Genomic DNA, 21,479 nt, shown 5'->3' on the forward strand with positions numbered 1-21,479 from the left:
ACACCCACTTCGAGGCTGTGCTCTCGCGGTATTTGTCCCGACTCTCGCGGGGTTTAGCGTGGCACGGGGAGGCCGGCCCGGGGGAGGGGGTGGTGGTCCGTTAGTGGCGTTGGGTTCCGGCCGCTGCGGTGGCAGCGCTTTCCCCTCCGCTCACGGAGAGCTGCTCAGGCTGGAGGCCAACCAGGTGAAGAGCTCGCCCGCATGTGTGCGCGCTCTTTGGGAGTCGGGAGGCCCGGGGCTGGAGGGAACCCCGGCTCGGCCTCCCGTGGTATCGCGACAGGCCGGCGCGAGGCGATCGTGGCGCGGGCTCCGCCCCAGCCCCCGCCCTAGCTCCCGCCCTGATCGCTTTCCTCCCCCTTTCTCGTAGCTCTTGCCGCCGCCTCGGTCGCGATGGGGGCGCAGGACCGGCCGCAGTGCCACTTCGACATCGAGATCAACCGGGAGCCGGGTGAGCGGGAGGCTGGGCTCCTGCGGGGGCCTGGACCATCCTTGGGGAAGGGGAGGGGTCTACTCTCATCAACCCTCCCCCAACCCTTTTTGGGAGCGGGTAGGCGCAGTCAGCACTACCTTTGCTCCTGAGCGAAAATCATTGGGAGAGGAGAGCGGCCGGAATCCGCCACTCCCATCCCACTCAGGGTCCGGGTCTCGCCCTCCGAAGCCCCTTGCCGGGACAGTCACGCCTTGCACCCCTGGACTGAATGTTCGTACCATTCCTGGCGCCAAAGGGAAAGGGTGCAATCTGTCTCGGAGTTTTCTGTCTCAGTGTCTCTAAGGGGACAATCACTCCAATTCCTATTTCTGGTATTTTTCTCTGCTCTGAGGTTTGGATTCGTATATTCTGTATTTCCTAATTCTTGTATATCAGTAGGTTAACTCCCACCTTTATTTTTCCTTAAGTATCTTTAGCCAGAATTTCTTGGTTCATGGGCAGATGACTTAGTGAAAGTCTTATGTGATAAAGCGAAGTGTTCTGTACAAACAGACTTGCAGCACGCATGCATTTAGCATTAATACTTCGTCTTTCAAGGAATCCAGCCGTTCCTTAATATATATTACTTAAAATAAAATGTTTTCTTCTAAATGGTAGTTGTTTTATTTTAAATAGCAGAGCCTGCCGGGTTCCGAACTGTTTTCTTAACCTTTTTTTTTTGTATCTGTGACATAAGTTTTAGTTGGAAATAAATATGCAGTCTTTGTGCAGCATCTTGTCCAGCAATTCTTGAGAGCCTGCTACTGTCCAAGACTCTGGGATATAGCAATGAATAAAACAAAGGACTCTATTCCTTGTAGTTTGTATTCTGCTGGGAGAAGACAGACCATAAACAAGGGGGAAAAAATACAGTGGCTTGTAGTAGGGGTACTGTTTTATTTATTTATTTATTTTTCTTCATTTAAAGATTTCATTCACCTATTTGACAGAAAGATCACAAGTAGGCAGAGAGGCAGGCAGAGAAAGAGGGGAAAGCAGGCTCCCCGCTGAGCAGAGAGCCCGATGCACTCGATCCCAGGACTCAGAGATCATGACCTGAGCTGAAGGCAGCGGCCCAACCCACTGAGCCACCCAGGCGCCCCAGGGGGGTACTGTTTTAATATGTTGGTCAGAAAAGGCTATTTTGAGATGGCTGGCAAACATCTGAAGCAGAGGAGGGGGTACGCCTTCCTGGATGTCTTTGAGCAGCATTTCTGGCCAAGGAAGTTAGTACAAAGGCACTGAGGAGGAGGGAGTGTGCTTTGGTGTTTGAAGAACTGCCAGAAGCCCAGGGTGGAGTAGAGGAGGGATGAGAGGAGGAGGAAATGGCTATAGACCACAGTAAGGACTTTTGACCCTGTGAGATAAGATATGGAAGGATTTTGAGCAAAGGAATGTTGTGATCTTAGAAATATGGTTGCATTCTCTGTTTAATATTTTGAGCCTTGATCATAATCCTTACCATATAGTGAGTCCGTGCTTCAGATAACAGGGCTTACTTTTTTTAAGAATTAAAAATAGCAAATTGAACATAGTAAAATCAAAAAGCTATTTCCCACTGTCAAAAAAAATTAAAAATAGACTTGTGAAAAGTATGCATATCCTAGATTTGCAAATAACCTTTGTTATGAAAAATCTCCAGGATACATTTGTTAAATGTAGAACGAATTTCGTGCTTATACTGTTCTGCGTTAAACCAGTTGATAATTGGCAATTTCATATGGTTCAGTCTCCTATATAATACTTCAAGCACTTTTCAGTGTATTACCTAAATAGTAGGTACTTGATTTTTACACAACTTTTTAAGGATCATTTCAGCTGTGGTACTGCTTTGTAGGATTTAACCATTACGCTGAGGTACCCTGCTTTGTAGGATTTAACCATTAGTAAGTAGTCATTGAGTACTTAGCCAAGTGATACTCTTCACTTCTTGTGTTGTTAATACTTTACTTGCTGTAAATACAAAGTAGTATCAAAGATCCTTTAGGAGTGACCTTAATGACCACATTAATGAGAGATTAAGAAGTACTGATAAGGGGTTCCTGGGTGGCTCAGCTCAGGTCCTGATCCTGGAGTCCTGGGAGTGGGGAGGGGGGAAATCCCTGCTCAGCAGGGAGTCCGCTTCTCTCGCTGATCCTCCCCTTCTCCATCTTTCTCATTCTCTCTCAAATAAGTAAAATCTTTTTTTTTTCTTTAAGATTTTATTTATTAATTTGACAGAATGATGTCGAGAGAGGGAACTTAAGCAGAGGGAGTGGAAGAGAGAAGTAGAGTTCCTGCTGAGTATGGAGCCCAATGCGGGGCTCATCCAGGATGACCTGAGCTGAAGGCAGACGCTTAACGACTGAGCCACCCAGGCGCCCCTCAAATAAGTAAAATCTTAAAAAGTTCTGATAGAAATTGAGTTGAATGCAGCACAGTATGTATTGTTTTCCGTTACTATCCAGGGAAATTTGTATGTTTTATAGGAAGTTATCAAGACTTTTGAATTACAAAATGAGTTTTAAGTATGTATTAGAAGAGGAAGGTGTCTGTATAGAGAGTTTTTCTCTGTGAATCCAATAAAATAAGTTGGTTCCTCTTTGAAATAATTCCAGGACTATAGTTTAGGATTTTTTTTCAGAAGGTTTTTAATTAAGATTTTAATTTCTTCAGTAGTTGCAGAACTGCTCATCTTATTTCTTCTTGAGTGAGTTTATCTGTGGGATTTGTAGTGATAGCTCTTCTTTCGTTCCTAATATTGATAATCTGTGCCCTTTGTCTTTTTTCCTTGGTCTCTGGCTAGAAGTTTATCACTGTCATACTTATCATCATTTCAGAAAACTAAATTTTGGTTTTGTTCATCTTTTTCCCCTATTTTCTTCCAGTTTTAATGATTTCTGCTTTTCATATCTTTTCTGTTGCTTGCTTTGGGTTACTTTGCTCTTTTTCTAGTTTCTTTAAGTGCAGATTTGTATTGTTGACTCGAGACCCTTTTCCAGTATAAGGATTTAATGCTATAAATTTCCTTTATATGCAGGACCTCACAAATTTTGACATATTGTTCATTTTCTTTCAGCTCAGAATATTTTCTTTTTTCCCTTGAGGCTTAGTCTTTGGCTCAAGAATTATTGAGAAGTGTTTTAATTTCAAAGTACTTGGCTATTTTGCAGTTTTTGTGTTAATGATATCTACTTTAGTTCCATTATGGTTGGAGAGCATACTTTATATGATCTCGGTTCTTCTAAATTTATTAAAGTTTTGATGTGTTCTGTTTTAGTGTATTTCCCATGTGCACTTTAAAAGAATATATATTCTGCTTGAGTCAGTTGGCTAATGGTGTTCAGTTCTTCCATATCCTGGCTGAATTTTTTGTCTTCTTGTTCTATTGTTTACTGAGAGAGGAATATCGAAGTCTCCGTCGATAATTGTGGATTTAATTTCTTCTTTCAGTTCTGTTAGTTTTTGCTTCATTTTGTTTGAGGCTCTCTTGTTAGGTGGATGCATATCCATTTAGGATTGTTATGTCTTCCTAAGGAATTGACCCTTTTATTGTTATGTAATGACCCTTGTTATTCCTGGTAATTTTTCTTGCTTGGAAACCTGCTTTGTCTGGTATGAGTACTGCTACTTCATTTTTTTGTTAGTGGTTATCTGGTGTGTCATTTTCTATCCTTCTACTTTTAACTTATATATAAAGTGTTTCTTGGGGTACCTTGCTGGCTCATTTGGTGGAGCATGAGGCTCTTGATCTTGGGATTGTGAGTTCAAGCTCCATGTTGGATGTAGAGATACTTGAAAATAAAATCTGGTGCACCTGTGTGGCTCAGTCGGTTGAGTCTCCAACTCTTGAATTCAGCTCAGGTCATGAGCTAGTGGGGCCCTGCATTGGGTGTCGAGCCTGCTTGGGATTCTCCCTCTCCCTTACTCTGCTTCCTGCCACCCCTTCCCCAAAAAAAACCTTGAATAAATAAAGTGGGTTTTTTACACATGGTAAATAGATGGGTCTTGCTTTTTTAACCCATTCTCATAATCTTTTAATCAGTATACTTAGGCTTTTACACTTAGTGCAACTATTGTTTGTTTGGATTTGTCTTAATTGTTTTTGCTTCCTCTGTTTTCTTGCGTTCTGGGTTATTTGAATATTTTTTAGTATTTCTTTTAAATTTTTCTGTTGATTTTTTGATGATCTTTATATGGTTTTTTTAGTGGTTGCTTTAGAAATTATAATATATATCCTTGGCTTTTCACGGTGTACTTAGAATTAATATTTTACCACTTCAGGTGAAATGTTGAAACCATCCCACTATGTAATAACCCTTTACAACCTTATGTTGTATTGGTCATATGTATTACATCTACAAACATTGAAAGCCTTTGCTTTCAAACGTCACACATACTAGCTTAAGAGGAGGAAAAAATACTCTCATTATTGACTTACGTGTTTATATTTCTGATTGTTTTTTGTTCATTTCTGAAGTCTTAGGTTCCCTCTGGTATCATTCCCCTTTCACCTGAAGAATTTGTTTAAATATTTATTTATTTATTTATTTATTTGACAGAGAGAGAGAGATCACAAGTAGACAGAGAGGCAGGCAGAGAGAGAGGGAAGCAGGCTCCCCACTGAGCAGAGAGCCCCCGATGTGGGACTCGATCCCAGGACCCTGAGATCATGACCCGAGCCGAAGGCAGCGGCCCAACCCACTGAGCCACCCAGGCGCCCCTGAAGAATTTGTTTAAAGCATTTCTTTCAGAGCAGAACTTTGGTAATAAGTTCTCTTTATTGGTTTTCTGGTTTTGGTTTTTCACCTGAGAATTTTACTTTGCCTTTCTTCTTTTTTTTTTAAAGATTTTATTTGTTTATTTGACAGACAGATCACAGAGATCACAAGTAGGCAGAGAAGCCGGCAGAGAAAGAGAGAGGAGGAAGCAGGCTCCATTCTGAGCAGAGAGCCCAATGTGGGGCTGGATCCCAGGACACTGGGATCATGACCTGAGCTGAAGGCGGAGGCTTTAACCCACTGAGCCACCCAGGCACCCCTCTTCTCCTTTTTTTTTTTTTTTTTAAAGTAGGCTCCATGCCTAGCATGGAGCTCAGCAAGGGGCTTGAACTCACCACCCTGAGATCAACACCTGAGATCAAGAATCAGATGCCTAACTGATAGAGCCACCTAGGCACCCCAACTTTGCCTTTATTCTTGAAAGATATTTTCAGTAGTTACAGAATTTTGGGTTGATGATTACCTTTTTTTTTTAGCACTTGAAAAATGTTCCTTCTGGTCAGTTTGGTTTCTGATAAGAAAATCTATAGTTATGCAGATTTTTGTTGCCCCATATGTAATGTGTTCTGGTGTGACTGCTTTTGAGATTTTTACTTTGTCTCTAGATTTCAGCAGTTTTATTGTGATGTGTGTGGGTGTGAATTTCTTTGGTTTATTCTCTATGGGGTTTCTGATCTTGAATCTTTGTCTCTTGCGAAATACAAGACATTTTCAGCTACTGCTTCTCCAGATAGTTTTCTCTCCAACACTCTTTTTCCTATCTTTCCAGGACTTTGATGACACAACTCAGTCTTTTGATGTATTTTTTGAAGACTGAGGCTTTGTTCAGTTTTTATTTTTGTCTTTTTTTCTCTCTGTTTTGCACATTGAGTAATTTCTATTAATTGGTCTTAAGTTCACTTTTTCCTCTGTCATCTTCATTGTATTGTTGAGCCCATCTCGTGAATTTTTGACCATTTTATTTATTTATTTTTTTAATTTCGTTGTGGTTTTGCTTGAGATTTTGTTTTTCCATTCATTTTAAGAATATTTGTACTTAACATAGTGTGGTTGAAATAGCTGCTTTAAAGTTTTTGTCTAGGGGTGTTTGGGTGGCTCAGTTAAGCAGCTGCCTTCAGCTAAGGTCATGATCCTGGAGTCCCAGGATTGAGTCCTACATTGGGCTCCCTGCTCATCGGGGAGTCTGCTGCTTCCTCTGCCCCTCATCCCGCTCTTGTGCTCTCTCTCACGCTCTCTCAAATAAATAAATAAAATCTTTAAAGGCTTTGTCTAGCCATTTCTAGCATTGGTATTATCATATAGTTGCTGTTTTTGCCCTTTCCTTAGGGAATATGAGATTTTCATAGTTCTTTAAATGACAATAAATGTTGAATTGTATCTCGGACATTTTGTGTATTACTTTACATGACCCTGGGTCTAGTTTAAATCCTGTGGAGAGCCCTCACTTTTGATGATGATGAGGATTATATAGCAGGCAGTAAGCCTGGTTAGGTTTAGCCAGCAACCACCTTCTCCTGTTAAGAGTCATACCCACACATGCATAATGTATGGATGAGCCCTGGAGTTCTAACACCATGGGACTGTTTTCTTGAGGGAGCTCCCTCTTCTTTGAGATTTCCCCAATATATCTGGCCCTTAGGGACTCCCTTTTTTGGTAATCCAGCCAGAAAGCCAGGATTTTAGTTTCCTTACTCTACCATGTGCTTTTTATAAATATGTCTGTCTCTGAGACTAAGTGGCAAGAGAATTGAGAGTTAAAGAACAGCAGGGATTTTTCTGTGCTCTTGGGAGCACAGTTCCTCTAGTCAGAAGGATTCTTTGCCTCCCTTGAAGTTTTATGTGCTTCTCCGGTCACCACTGTTCTTGACACCATCCCTGTGTAATTGCCTAGGAGCTAGAACTAGAGAATGGAAAGAACAGAAAGAAAACGAGATGTCCCCCATTCACTGTCACTATCCTCAGAGCTCTTCTGTACCCAGAGTGCAGTTCCAGGGTTCAGATTGCTTTTGATTCCCGGCCACAAGATAAGGTAGGAAAGCAAAATTCATTACTAATTCGGTGGACTTTTTTTGTGTTACTTCCCCAGTCTGCCTGCTTCCATTTTTTTTTTTTTCCAGTGCTTGATAATTGTTCCATGCTTTCTGTCCAAGGTTTCTTAGTTGCTTTCAGTGAGAACTAAGAGAACTAAGAGAACTAAGGGTGAAGTATATTTATTCCATTTTTATTAAACCTGGAATTCCTTATAAATTTCTAAAAATGTTAACTGACAGAAATTAGCCAGTCATTTTTCATTGTCTTTACAAATAAACTCTTGTTTTCTGAAGGCATTACTTTTTGTATGAAATGTGGTACCCAGTTTGGAAGTGTGTGTGTGTATATATGATATCCTCATTGTGATTTCACATCGACAGCTTCATTTTTCTGACAGACTTAACCTTAACCTTCTCTGGTTAAATGTTATCTAGGGTTAGTGAGAGCCTCCCAGGGTGGGCATGAAATAGTAATCCTGTTTTTCCCTCTTTGGTGCCTCAGAAGCTTGCGTTTTCCTTGCCTTATCATTCAGATCCTTGTACTAAGAAACTGGAGTCCAAGGAACCAGGTCTTAGATATCTGCCAATAAACTGATTTAATCCAGGTTAGTCAAGAGTGGCCATTATGGGTTTTTAAGTACATATCAGGGAGTCATCAGTAAGTTAAGTGAGGGTCATAGGTTGCCTTTATCACAACCTTGCTATGAGGGTACACCAAAAGTCACATTTTACCATACCTAGACATTAGCAAACAAGTATGCCCACACATAAGAAAAAAAAAAAAGTTCTGTAAGTTTGATGGTGTCCCAGTTCTGTTTTCTTTCAGTGCTCCCGGCACTTCTTACGTGAAAGATTTCCTGCTCTTGAATATTGTCCTGCAAATGTTTGTCAGGTACCAGAATACTGTGAACATGAAGCTAGCCTCGGGATTTTTTGGTAGACCCAACCTCAGGTTCTGCTCCAGTTGGTGACCCACCAGATTCATTTGTCCTGTTAATGTAAGGGTATGGAATAGCTCCAGATATTTTTGTTCTGTCTGTATATCACTAATTCTGAACATCACTGGTTTACCAGTAAAAACCCATTTCTAACGAGCATGTTGCTAGTAATAAAGCCCCAGGTTGATCAGAGATAAAGATAGCAAAAGTATTTTTAGTAACCATCTCTGAGGTGTGGCCTTTGATTCTCACTTTTAGAGGGTATTTCTTTCTGGTTAAAGTTTAATTTAAAAACTCATCATTTATTTTTTTTTCTCATGATTCCTTTACATCAACATTTATGTAAGGTATTTCAAAGTAAATTACAGTTATACTACATTATAGTAGTAAAATGATACAGGCCTTTTGTTTTCAAATTGCAAGATGGCTTTCATTAGGCCCTAGGGTGTCAGACACCCATTTGTTCACTCTGATGATGCAACAGATATAATTGATGAGCAGTCAAAAAAACCAGTCTTCTACACCAGACTTAACTGAGATTTGCAAAAATGTAAAATGACGACACATTAAAACCTCTTGTTCATTTTTGAAAATATAAATTATTTAAAATATTTGTGTTGGGATACCTGGGTGGCTCAGTGGATTAAAGCCTCTGCCTTCTGCTCAGGTCGTGATTCCAGAGTCCTGGGATCGAGCCCTGAATTGGGCTCTCTGCTTGGCGGGGAGCCTGCTTCCTCCTCTCTCTCTGCCTGCCTTTCTACCTACTTGTGATCTCCGTCTGTCAGATAGTTAAATAAATAAGACCTTAAAAAAAAAATTTGTGTTAACATATAATGAGTTTATTGAAAACTGATTAATATTAAAGTTTCTCCATTTTAATTTCTATTATGGTAAATATCAATAGATACAAACCATACAAAAAATCTTTAAGGTCCTCAGTAATTGTTAAGAATATAGAGGGGTGGGGCACTTGGGTGGTTCAGTTGGTTAAGTGGCTGCCCTTGGCTTAGGTCAAGATCTCAGGGTCCTGAGATCAAGCCCCCAGATCAGGTTCCCTGCTCATTGGGAAATATGCTTCTCCATCTCCCTCTGGTTGTGCTCTCTCGCATTCTCTCTCAAATAAATAAAATCTAAAAAATATATATAGAGAGAGAGAGAGAAAGAGAGAGAGAGAGAGGTTCCAAAAGCAAAAAGTTTGAGAACTGCTGTTCTAGACACATGCTTTCACAGAATGCAAGCATTGGGCTTTAGTTACAGATGTTTTGAACTTTTCTTTTGGCTATTATTTCACATTTATAAGAAGCTGAAAAATAAAATTAATAAAAGTCACCCATCTGTCCTTTATACAGAATCACCTCTTTACATTTTATTCCATTTGCTTACTTTTTCTGCACATGCAGTTTTTTCTGAATCATCTGAGGTTAAGTTACCTACATCATGGCTCTTTACTCATAAATACTTCAATGTATTTTATTTAGCATATTTGTTTAGAATGGAGATGTTGCATAAGTGCAATGTAATTATCAACTTTATAAATTTGCATTGATGTGATACTTTAATCTACCATCTCTGTGTTCCTTCCATTTTTGTGATTGGGCCTAAGAAGTAAATTATAGTATTCTTTCTCTTCCAATACAAAATCTAGTCTAGAATCAGATACTGCATTCAGCTGCCATGTCACTTTATTCTCCATTTTTATACCTTTTTTCTATTTTTTTTTTCTTTTATGACAATGACATTTTAGAGGAATACAGTGCCATTCCTCTTTTTTTTTTTTTTTTGAAGATTTTATATATTTATTTGACAGAGCACAAGCAGAGGGAGAGGGAGAAGCAGACTCCCCAATGAGCAAGGAGCCCCATGGCAGGGCTCGATGCCAGGACCTGAGATCACGACCTGAGCCGAAGGCAGTTATTTAACAGACTGAGCCACCCAGGTTCCCCGAAGTTTGTTTTCAAAAGTGATAACCAGGGTATTTCTTAAGAGGAATGATTGGCTTTGGAATTTTTTTTTTTTTTTTTTTAAATGTAGGCCTCAGAGCAATATTATAAAAACCTGGCAATTCATCAAAATAGATAAAAATGGGTAAAGATAAAATATATAATAGATGAAAATATATATCTGAAATTGATGTTTCTACTTCATTGGTTAAAATTCACATGGATCCAAGAAACAATTGAAAATGGAGTACTACTTGTGACTTCGGGCAAGCCACAATACCTTACATAAATGTTGATGTAAAGGAATTCTACTCTTTGTAGAATGCAAATACTATCAGTTTTGTCTTAATGTGGCTCTAAAGGTAGCACAGCAAAATTTGCTTATATTCAGAATTTCCCTTTAGACATCAGAGTCATCATATTTAAGATAGTTTCTGCTTTGAGAGTGAGGCATGTGGGGATCTGGTATGTACTAAGGGGATAGGAGAAAGGCATCTGCTATCTCAACCTCACCCTGGTCCTGAGCTTGTGACTAGAGTGGATGCAGTGGTCTCCACTATTAAGAAAATTTCTTCCTTTTTGTATACTCAGAAATTAAATAGGACTCCAGTGTAGTAGTGCCTGTGTAGTAAAGTTGTTGGGAAGAATAATAAAATAATGCAGCCAGCTACCTTACAGATTGTATTTTTGTAACAGGAATTTATTATGATGGCATGGATTAATTAAGGAGCATGGTTTTAATTAGGCCGACTGCCGTTTGTGTTGTAACAATCAGATAACAAGGTAGGGAGCTAGTCATATAGGAAACAAAGGCAATTGAGCAGCACTGCTCTTCTTAAGTTATTCGTGTCTGTCCTAACTAATCTGAAAAAACACCGGAAGGATTATGCTACTGAGAGTGCTGGGAAAAGGGGACAGAGTGAGGTGCGATCAGTTGTAGGATTTCCACAGTGATGTGGAAGTTTGACAGTGTACGACAGTGTACGCTTATAGGTAAAAACATGCCTTTATTAGTGATACTCCTAATGAAAAAATCATTTTTTTAAAAATTTTTTATTTATTTCTTTGACAGAGACAGATCACAAGTAGGCAGAGAGGCAGGCAGAGAGAGGAGGAAGCAGGCTCCCTGCTGAGCAGAGAGCCCGACACGGGACTCGATCCCAGGACCCTGAGATCATGACCTGAGCCAAAGGCAGAGGCTTTAACCCACTGAGCCACCCAGGCGCCCCGAAAAAATCATTCTTAACTGCAATCTTAAAATTCCCATGTCTTCCACCTCCCATTTTCCCATAGAAACCATTGTTTTTGTATGTGATTTTTGATAATGCAGTGTTTCTTTAAATGCTCTCATGTTACTTGCAGAGCAGACTGTTACTTGTAAAGAATCTGGCATGGTATCTGACATGATTTTTTTTTTTTTTTAAGTTTCTTTAATTATTGTGTGTGCATGAACATGAGCATGTACCCTGAGTTGAGTAGTACATGGCTTTCATACTAAGGTATTTAGACTGACCTTTGTAAAGATTAAGCCTTTTTGTTCACATTTTAGGAAAAAGACTTGTTTCAGGTTTCTGTAAGCAAAGAGTTTGGTGTGGTTTCTTGCCCTTTTTTTGGTTTGTTCGTTCATTCATTCAGAAATTGGGTGTGAAGAATGCAGTAATAACACAAGGCCTGATTGCATGGTTTTGAAGGCAGACACATGGATTTTTATAGGGACTTTGAGAGGAGAAAGTTGACTTCATAGCACCTTCCTTTTCCTCCCCTTTCTCTTCCTCAACCCCAAGTGAAATATACAAACATTTTTTTTCCCCTTTTCTGCCTTTAACATAAGATGGCTGTTCCTTGTCTAACTCGTACCTCCTGCCACTGCTCCCCCTTGAATCCCTGTGCTTTTCTGTTACTTTTCTACCTTTGTTGATATTTGTCAGTGTTGTTGCCAGGGAATTGTGACTGGCATTAGTGGTATGAACTAGCTGTCCAGTACCATTCCTTACAGTTCTCTTTTTGCAGCATGTATGGAGTCTTAAAACTTCCCAGAATATATCTTTCAGCCTGAATCCTTGGTAGAACTTAGCACTTACACAGACGGTCAGGTGTTCATTAAACACTTATCTTACTGGGAATAAAAGCAGATGGAAACTAAAAAGATTTCTTTAAATAGGCAGAAAAAAGCTCAGGCTAAAAAGGGGAAGACTTGGGTGACTGACAGAGTTATCTAGAACTGAGGTAATGCTTTCAAAATTATCTCAGAAATTGCATTCAGAACCACTAGCTGTGAATGCCTGACTGTACGCCTTGCTACAGGTAGTTCCCTATTTTAGTTTGTGTTCCAAGAGACTGTGTCTTAAGTAGATTGCTATTTGGTGAAATCCCAGATTCCTGTTTCCAGTCCGTACAGACTTGCACAAATCACTGAAGCCTTACTCTTAATTAGGTAATTTGTGTGAGTAGAGGGCCTAAAAAGGGTAGATCTCTGTATTCAGGTTGGGTACCCCATATGATGGGGGAAAAGAGAAGAGTTATGTCCCTAAATTAAGCTCCAAGAAGGGATCCGCATAGGTAATGTAATTAATAGGAAGACCCTGACGGTTTCATCAGAAACTGCAGTGACATTAGCAGTTTGGAAGTTACCCAGACAGCCCAGTCGGTGTGAACTACTACAACTACTGCTCTCTGCCTGTCTCCCTGCTCTCTTACCTAGCTGTTGTCATCACCTGAAAAACTTGGTGTTTTTTCTAGAAGTCTAATTCTGGGAGTAGAAGAAGGAGACTGAAGAGCAGAAATAAACCGAGGGTACCTAGCTTCTGGCCCAAGACAATCATCTTTCCCAGAGAGCCTGAAATTTTCCACTTAACTGTTAAATGTGAACTGCAGTTCTGTTACACTGAATTAAGATCAGTTTGGGCAAATAAGCATCTCCTTTTAAAGAATGCTATCATTTCTAAGAAGATTTGTTTTTATACATGACCTGAACTTCATGCAGCAAGACTCCTTTCTTCAGTTGCTCAATGAGAGAGCCAGTCCAGGAGTGTGTGTGGGGCAAGGGAAAGCCAGTGATGTTAGAACCTAGGAAGACAGCTGAGTATATTGGAAAGAGCACTGGTTGAGGACTCAGAAGACCAGACTGTCGCTCTGCTCATTTCTATATAGATGGCCTTTCATAAGTCACATTATTAATAGCTATGATAATACTAATACATGTATGTGTGTGTGTGTTTATGTAATTTTTTTTTTTTTTTTTTTAAGTAGGCTCCATGCCCAGTGTAGAGCCCAACTCAGGGCTTGCACTCAACCCTGAGATCAAGACCAGAGCTGAGATTGAGAGTTGGACGCTTAACCGACTGGGCCACCAGGTGCCCCAAAACCGTGTATTTTTAGGTTGCCTTAGTCCACACAATATTATGATGTAAGATTTATACCCATTTTACAAATGAGGAAACTCAAAGAGAGACTATTTGATCCAAGATCATATAGCTAGAAATTGAAAGCCAGGTCTCTAGCCTAGGTTTTCTTTCTTATCATTATACCATGGCTGCTGTGCAAAACCCAGGAATTAGTGTTGTGACATTCTTTTTTTTTTTTAAAGATTTTATTTATTTATTTGACAGAGACACAGCGAGAGAGGGAACACAAGCAGGGGGAGTGGGAGAGGGAGAAGCAGGCTTCCTGCAGAACAGAGAGCTGGATGCGGGGTTTGATCCCAGGACCCTGGGCTTAGGGCCTGAGCTGGAAGCAGACGCTTAACCGACTGAGCCACCTGGGCACCCCAGTGTCATGATGTTCCTTGAAGAGCAGATCAGAGGGGAGTGCTGAGTCCTAGGGTACATTAGGATATTTGTTGGCCAGGGAATGGAGCACCTGAGATGGGAAGGTTGGATATGGCAGTAAGGAACTCTTAAACAAAAAAGTATTTCTGAAATGTATCTTCCATTATTGTATACAGGAAGGGATGAAAAACTCCTTTTACTTCTCCCTCCCTTCCTAGAATTTTAGCTAATACTCTTAGTTATTTGCTTAATTACATCAAAATTATGGAACAGGTAGGCTTTCTTGGCTGTCCTCCGAACTTAATCACCACTTACAACACTGTTGGTTAGAAAATGTTTCCCATATTCCAAACTGCCAATTTAAAGGTGGCTTTTTAAACATATAAGATTTAAAACCGAGATTGCCAGTGTTTATGAATGACACATTAGGAAAAGAAAGGAATATTACAGTCATTAAATCTAATTTGCAAGTTCTAAACTATGTGACCTGAACTCTTGCTGCGTCTGTTTGGCACATTTTAAGCTGAAAAGGCCTTCATTGTTTTTTCTGTTAGTAAAAATAGTACATGCTCATTATAAAAATTCCAGTAATATTTAAAAAGTTAAACCTGCCTTAAAATCCTGCCATGGAGAGGTAATCACAACCTTTTCTGAACATTTTTTTTTTTCAATTTAATTTATTTTTTCAGTGTTCCAAGATTCATTGTTTATGCATCACACCCAGAGCTCCATGCAATATGGGCTCTCCTTAATAACCACCACAAGGCTCACCCATTCGCCAACCCCCGTCCCTCTAAAACCCTCAGTTTGTTTCTCAGAGTCCACAGTCTCTCATGGTTTGTCTCCCCCTCCAATTTCCCCCAGTGCCCTTCTCCTTTCCTTCACCCTGTGTCTTCCCGTGTTATTCCTTATGCGCTGCAAGTAAGTGAAACCATATGATAATTGACTCTCTCTGCTTGATTTATTTCACTCAGCATAATCTCCTGTAGTCCTGTCCATATTGATAAAAAAGTTGGGTATTCATCTTTTCTGATGAAGGTGTAATATTCCATTGTATATACTGGTTCATACACAATTTTTAAAAATAGTATATGCTACATACTGTTCTGGTCCTGCCTCTTTCTGTTAAAGAGGGTGTTCTCAACTTTTTTCTGTTTTAATAAATTGAGCTTTATGTGATCACTTTCAGGGGTTATATTGTTTGCCATCATATGAAAATATCTGTATTTGTTAGACTGTATGAAAGTGATGGTTGCTAAACATAAAGGCTGAATAATGGGGGCTTAAATTTAAGACAGAAATTCTTCTCTTACATGGCTCCCAGCAGATCCAGCCTGATGGTATCAGGGATCCAGGCTTTTTTGTCTTGCTTAATAACTCTGTGTTAGGGTAGATGGCTGGATGAAGCTCTTACCTGAAAAACTCAAGTTGGATAAATACAAATGAAATGAGGAATTAGAAGAAACATTTTGCTCAGTATGATTGGTTTGGGAAAGGATCATCAGTGGCCAAACCATTGGGTGAAAAGTTGTTATAGAACACGGTGTGCTCTTAAGTTTCAAAATGTCATTCCACTTACTAGTGTAAAAATGGGGGGAAGTTCTTTTATAACTGACAGATCTGGTTAATATTTCAGCATTGCCAGTAATGTGTCAAACTGACCTGTGCTTCCTGATGGGATGCAAAAAGAAAAAAAATGAGTAGAGATGGGGAATGTTCTAGATTAAAAGGGACCAAGGCATGACAACCAAATCAGTGTATAATCTGCAGTTAGAGTCTTGGATTTTAAAAAGAGGTATAGGGGGGCGCCTGGGTGGCTCAGTGGGTTAAAGCCTCTGCCTTCGGCTCAGGTCACGAGACCAGGGTCCTGGGATTGAGCCCCGCATCAGCTCTCTGCTTAGCGGGAAGCCTGCTTCCTCCTCTCTGTCTGCCTGCTTGTGATCTCTGTCTGTCAAATGAAAAAATAAAATCTTTAAAATAAATAAATAAATAAATAAAAAGAGGTATAGGGAAGCCTTGGTGGCATTGTTTGTTGTGCCTCTGACTCTTGGTTTCAGCTGAGATCATGATCTCAGGGTGGTGGAATTGAGGAGCTGTGTTACGCTCAATGCTTGGCAGGGATCTCTGGGATTCTCTCTGTCCTTCTCCCTTCGCCTGCCTCCCCATGTGTGGTGTCTCTCGTCTCTCTCTCTCTCTCTCCAAAATAATCTTTAAAAAATAAAAGAAGTATAATATAAAGGACATGTGGAGTCATTCGGGTAAATTTGAATATGGACTGTATGAGACTGTGGTATTAATCACTATTAACATGGTGTGGTGATGTTATTGGGGCTAGGGAGGAGAATGTCTTTGTTCTTTAGGAGTACATACAGAAGTAACTAGGGTGAAGCATAACAATGTCTTTAATTTTAAGTTTGAGCGGGGGTCATTTTGTTAAATTCTTCTAGAATTCTCAGTACTTTGGGGAGTTGCAATTAAATTACTAGATTACTTTAGGGAAAATTGGACACATTTACAATTTTGAGTCTTCTTGTCTAAGAACAAGTTATGCCCTCTTTTTATTCAAGTTAACTTTATGTCTGTCAGAGGTTTGTAATTTTTTTGAGTCCTGCACTGTTACAGCTAAGTGGTTAGAATGTTTTTTATTGGTGTTGTGAATGTGATTTTAACTGTTTTTTAAAATGTGATTTTAACTGATTTTTACTAGTTCTTGTTGATCATAAGATAAATATCAATTTTAATGTTTCTGTTAATATTTCAATTTGTTTTTGTAGGTTAGTTAGATGTACAGTTATGTCTTTCAAATAATGATAAATTTACTCTTTGTTATGTATACTTCTCATATGGTTCTCTTGTCTGTTGCATTGCTTAGAATTTCTAGAATGGCATTAAACAGTAGTGATGCTGGGATGCCTGGTTGGCTCAGTGGGTTAAAGCCTCTGCCTTCGGCTCGGGTCATGATCTCAGGGTCTTGGGATCAAGCCCCACGTTGGGCTCTTTGCTCAGTGGGGAGCCTGCTTCCTCCTCTCTCTCTGCCTGCCTCTCTGCCTACTTGTGATCTGTCTGTCAAATAAATAAATAAAATTAAAGAAAAAAACCCAGTAGTGATGCTAACAAGCACTTTTAACTTGTTCTTTCTTTAATGACATTAGTGCAGTGCTAATGCTCCACCATTAAACATAATGCTGGCTATTGATTGGAAGGGTGTCTGATAATTTTTGTGTTTTTGTTAAGGGATGAATGTTAATTTCATCAAATGGTCTATTGGTTTCTGTCTTAGGATATTTATAGAGTTCTTCCTTCACTTAGTAAAATAATAGATTTCCTAAATTTTTTTTTAAGGTTTTATTTATTTTAATAGTGAACATGCATATACCCGCTTATGGGGAAGGAGCCCAAGAGTTGAATACTTAACTAACTGAGCCACCCAAGTGCCCCAGACTTCCTAGTATTTAATATTTAATATTGTAATATTTAATAGTATCTTTTAAAAATGAGATTGATATATATTTATATATATTTTTATATATATGTATATATATATACTTTTTTTTTTAAGATTTTATTTATATACCTGAGAGAGAGAGCACAAGTGGGCAGGGAGGGGAAGGAGGAACAGACTCCCTGCTGAGCAGAGCCCAACACAGGGCTCCATCCCAGGATCCTGGAATAATGACCCGAGCTAAAGGCAGTTGCTGAACAGACTAAGCCACCCAGGTGGCCCAATATATTAGCTTTTAAGGTTTGTTTTATGTCATCTTTCTTAGGCTTTGGTATCAGTTTGTTTCATAAAATATGTTAAGCTTTTCATCTTTTGCTGTGCTATGAAACAGTTGAGGTAACATTACACTTTAATATGAAGACAATGAGGTGACAGTGAGGTGACATTACACTTTAATATTTAACAATGCTCTTTTGGATAGCATTTTAGTTTCTTTCTTGGCTCTGTTTTTTAATCTCTGTTGGCATGGAGTTGTAATCCATACATTCTTTTTTTTTTTAAGATTTTATTTATTTATTTGACAGTAGATGGAGAGGCAGGCAGAGAGAGAGAGAGAGAGGGAAGCAGGCTCCTTACTGAGCAGAGAGCCCGATGCGGGACTCGATCCCAGGACCCCGAGACCATGACCTGAGCCGAAGGCAGCGGCTTAAATCACTGAGCCACCCAGGCGCCCCCATACATTCTTTTAATTCTTTTTTCTATATTTTGGTATTCCTTTTTATTTTTCCTCCAAAAGAGCCAGCTTTGGAATTTATTTGTCAAGTCTAATATTTTTGTTTTCTAATTTATTTCTGCTTGCACTTTCATTAAAAGCTTTTTTACATTTTTCTTAGGTTTGTTTACTGCTTTTATCTTCATTTGAGTGATTGATTTATCTAATCATTAATGAAAATATAGAGTTGTATGCATTCATTGGGACAAAGGAGTGGTATTCAGAACCTTTTGCCTTTTGAAACCTGGCAGTTCTAAGATCTGGCCTCACTCCTTGACATCCTGGTTCCTAGAGTTCTTTGATTCTCTGATCTCAGCCCATATCCTTGTCAACTACATGAGCCAATAAATTCTCTTGAGTTTTTGCTGGTACTATTTGCAGGATACCTTACCTGGGTTGATTGACCTGTCATGAAAAAAGTTCTGTGTGCCAAAAAAAATTATAGAACTGTTTGGTCTTAAATCATATTTGTATTCTCTTGCTATTTGCTTTGCTTTGTTTTATATCTTTTTACTATGGGTTACTCTGCCACAATAATTTGAAAGATTTTTAATAGATTTTTAGCTCTGCAAGTGAATTATATGTTTAAGTATTACTAAACCATATTTCCTTTATCGCTTGACTCCCACTATGAAATATGAGGAAATTGACTTTTTCTAACCAACTCCACCCTCTCGTTGGTTTTATTTATTTTTCTTTTCTTTTTTTTTTTTTTTAAAGATTTTATTTATTTATCAGAGAGAGAGAGGGAGAGAGCGAGCACAGGCAGTCAGAATGGCAGGCAGAGGCAGAGGGAGAAGCAGGCTCCCTGCTGAGCAAGGAGCCCGATGTGGGACTCAATCCCAGGACGCTGGGATCATGACCTGAGCCGAAGGCAGCTGCTTAACCAACTGAGCCACCCAGGCGTCCCCTCTCGTTGGTTTTAATGTACTGTGATATCTTCATGATATATTCATTAAGTATATAAAGCAGAGTATATTACAGTGTGCATAATGTGCCACTTATTTTTTTAAACCTAGGAGCTGCTTGTTTTTATTTATCTTAAACTTGAGATATAATTGACATATAACATCTTAGTTTCAAGTATATAGCATAATGATTTGGTATATGTGTTTATATTGCAAAATGATCACCATAGGAAGTCTTGTTAATATCCATCGCCACACAGTTAAAATTTTTTTCCTTGGGCACCTGGGCGGCTCAGTGGGTTAAGCCTCTGCCTTTGGCTCAGGTCATGATCTCAGGGTCCTGGGATCAAGCCCTGCATCAGGCTCTCTGCTTAGCAGGGAGCCTGCTTCCCCTCTCTTTCTGCCTGCCTCTCTGCCTACTTACGATCTTTCTCTCGGTCAAATAAATAAAATCTTAAAAAAATTTTTTTTTCCTTGTGATAACTTCCCTTACATTTTTTTCTTGTAATAAGAACTTTTAAGATCTACTCTCTTAGCAAACTTATGCTATCGTATTAAAATAAGAATATATCAGTATTTGCCTGTGTTTACAAAAAGACCGGAAGCATACACATGAAATTGATGAAAGTGGTTACCTGTTGACAAAAGTGGGAATAAGACTTCTCACTCTTTACTTTTTTCTGCTGTTGGATTTTTGGATCATGAAAACATTGCCTGTTCAAAAGAAAAAGAACATTTTTAGAAGGTTCTTAAAAATAACAAAAAAAATTTACTAATACATACTTTGTTTCCCAGTAGTTGTAACATTTATATTTTGTAACCATAATTACTATGGTTATTTAGGTTTAATTCTGTGTTGTAATGGATTTAGTGCTCAGTGCCATTTTTTTTTTCTCATTCTTTTCTCACTAGTTCTTTGAGTCCTATCTCAGGCTTATATTTCAGATGGATTTTTTTAAAGGTTTTATTTATTTATTTGAGAGCAGAATGAGAGAGAGAGAGCGAGAGAGCGCGCGCACAAGTGGGGTGGGGAGGTTGGAGGGGGAAGAAGAGGAGGTTCCCCACTGAGAGCAGGGCTCCATTCCTGGACACTGGGATCATAACCTGAGCTGAAGGCAGACATTTAACTAGCTGAGCCACTCAGGCACCCCTCAGATAGGTTTTTCAGGATAAAATTTCAATAATGTATTTCCTTTGCTATATATAGAATTTTTTGTTTACAGTCTGTTAGTCCCTTTAAGATGGTAGACAGTGTTCTGTTGTCTCCAGTTTCTAATGTAAAGTATCAGAAGTCAGCCTGATTTCTTTTTCCCTGTAGGTGACATGATTTTATTGCCTGGATGCTAGAAGGATTCTTTTCCTTTATACATCTGAAAATAGATTTTATTAAGTTATGTCTTGATGTCATGCCACTTGTAATAACTTTTCCTGGTATATAATGAATACTTTTTAAAAAAAGATTTTATTTATATATTTGTCAGAGAGAGAGCACAAGCAGGGGGAGCAGCAGGCAGAGCAGGCAGAGGAAGAAGCAGGCTCCCTGGGAGCCTGATGGGGGGACTCGATCCCAAAACCCTGGGATCAGGACCTGAGCCGAAGGCAGACACTTAACCAACTGAGCCACCCAGGCATCCCTAATGAATACTTTTTATCTGTATATCTAGGTATTCCTTTGTTTATATTTTGTTAATCCCTATCTTTGAATAATGTGGTTTCAGGTGTTCTTATTTTTGTTCAGTTATTTATTACGTACTTGTTCTGTACCAGCCACTGTACAAATCAGTGGGGATAGAATGGTGAGTAAAACAGATAGGGCCCCTATCCCTCTGCCCTCACACACATCAGTCAGGCTTAAGGTAGATGTAAGTGCATTTTGTTCATACCACTCATGGCTTATTACACTAAGATTTGTAGCTGTCATTCCCAGCTAAGCTGTGAGCTCCCCCAGACAAGCACAGTGTCTTATATACTGTTAAACAAACTGACACATGGGGAGGAGCTCAGTTAAATGGGTAAATACTTGGCCTGATTTTGTTGAAATGGTGCACCCATTCCTTAATTTCCTCTTAGGTTTTGCTGTCTGCCTACCCACTATGATCTGTTTATACCTTTGTTCTTAATCCTTATCCCTTACTTGTATGTAGTTACTCTTTGTCCTGTGTAATATACCATTTCTTAAAATTTTTTTTCTAACCAGTGCTCATTTTTCCAGCTACTGTATCTTTTATGTCTATGATATATGTCTCCTTTTTCACTAATGCACCTCTAATTCCAGTGCAGGTGTTTCTAAGAACAAGAAACAATAATATTGAAAGGTGATATTTGATTTTATGCAGATTAGGGGTACTTGCTGATTTTATTCCTGCCACCTAGTGGCGAAATCGGGATTACAACATGACATAGGTGTGTCTTGGCTTTTTCAGTCTGTAGCCAGTGATTAAAAACGTGTTTAT

General features: G+C 39.2%; 1 protein-coding gene across 5 annotated transcripts in view; it reads left to right on the plus strand.

The window, feature by feature from the left end:
• The first annotated feature begins 19 nt into the window (after positions 1–19).
• The window catches only part of NKTR (natural killer cell triggering receptor), a 57,513-nt gene continuing 36,053 nt past the window's right edge, over positions 20–21,479 (plus strand). For 2 of the 5 annotated variants that reach the window (XM_032316278.1, XM_032316363.1), the window contains exons 1-2: positions 20–184; positions 368–448. In XM_032316278.1, coding sequence (XP_032172169.1) covers positions 391–448 — 58 coding nt within the window. In that variant the 5' untranslated portion in view covers positions 20–184; positions 368–390. The remainder of the gene's footprint in view (positions 185–367; positions 449–21,479) is intronic. The other 3 variants (XM_032316443.1, XM_032316510.1, XM_032316064.1) reach the window with 3 other exon arrangements.

Source organism: Mustela erminea, chromosome 1 (genome assembly GCF_009829155.1).
Source record: "Mustela erminea isolate mMusErm1 chromosome 1, mMusErm1.Pri, whole genome shotgun sequence".
Lineage (NCBI taxonomy): Eukaryota > Metazoa > Chordata > Mammalia > Carnivora > Mustelidae > Mustela > Mustela erminea.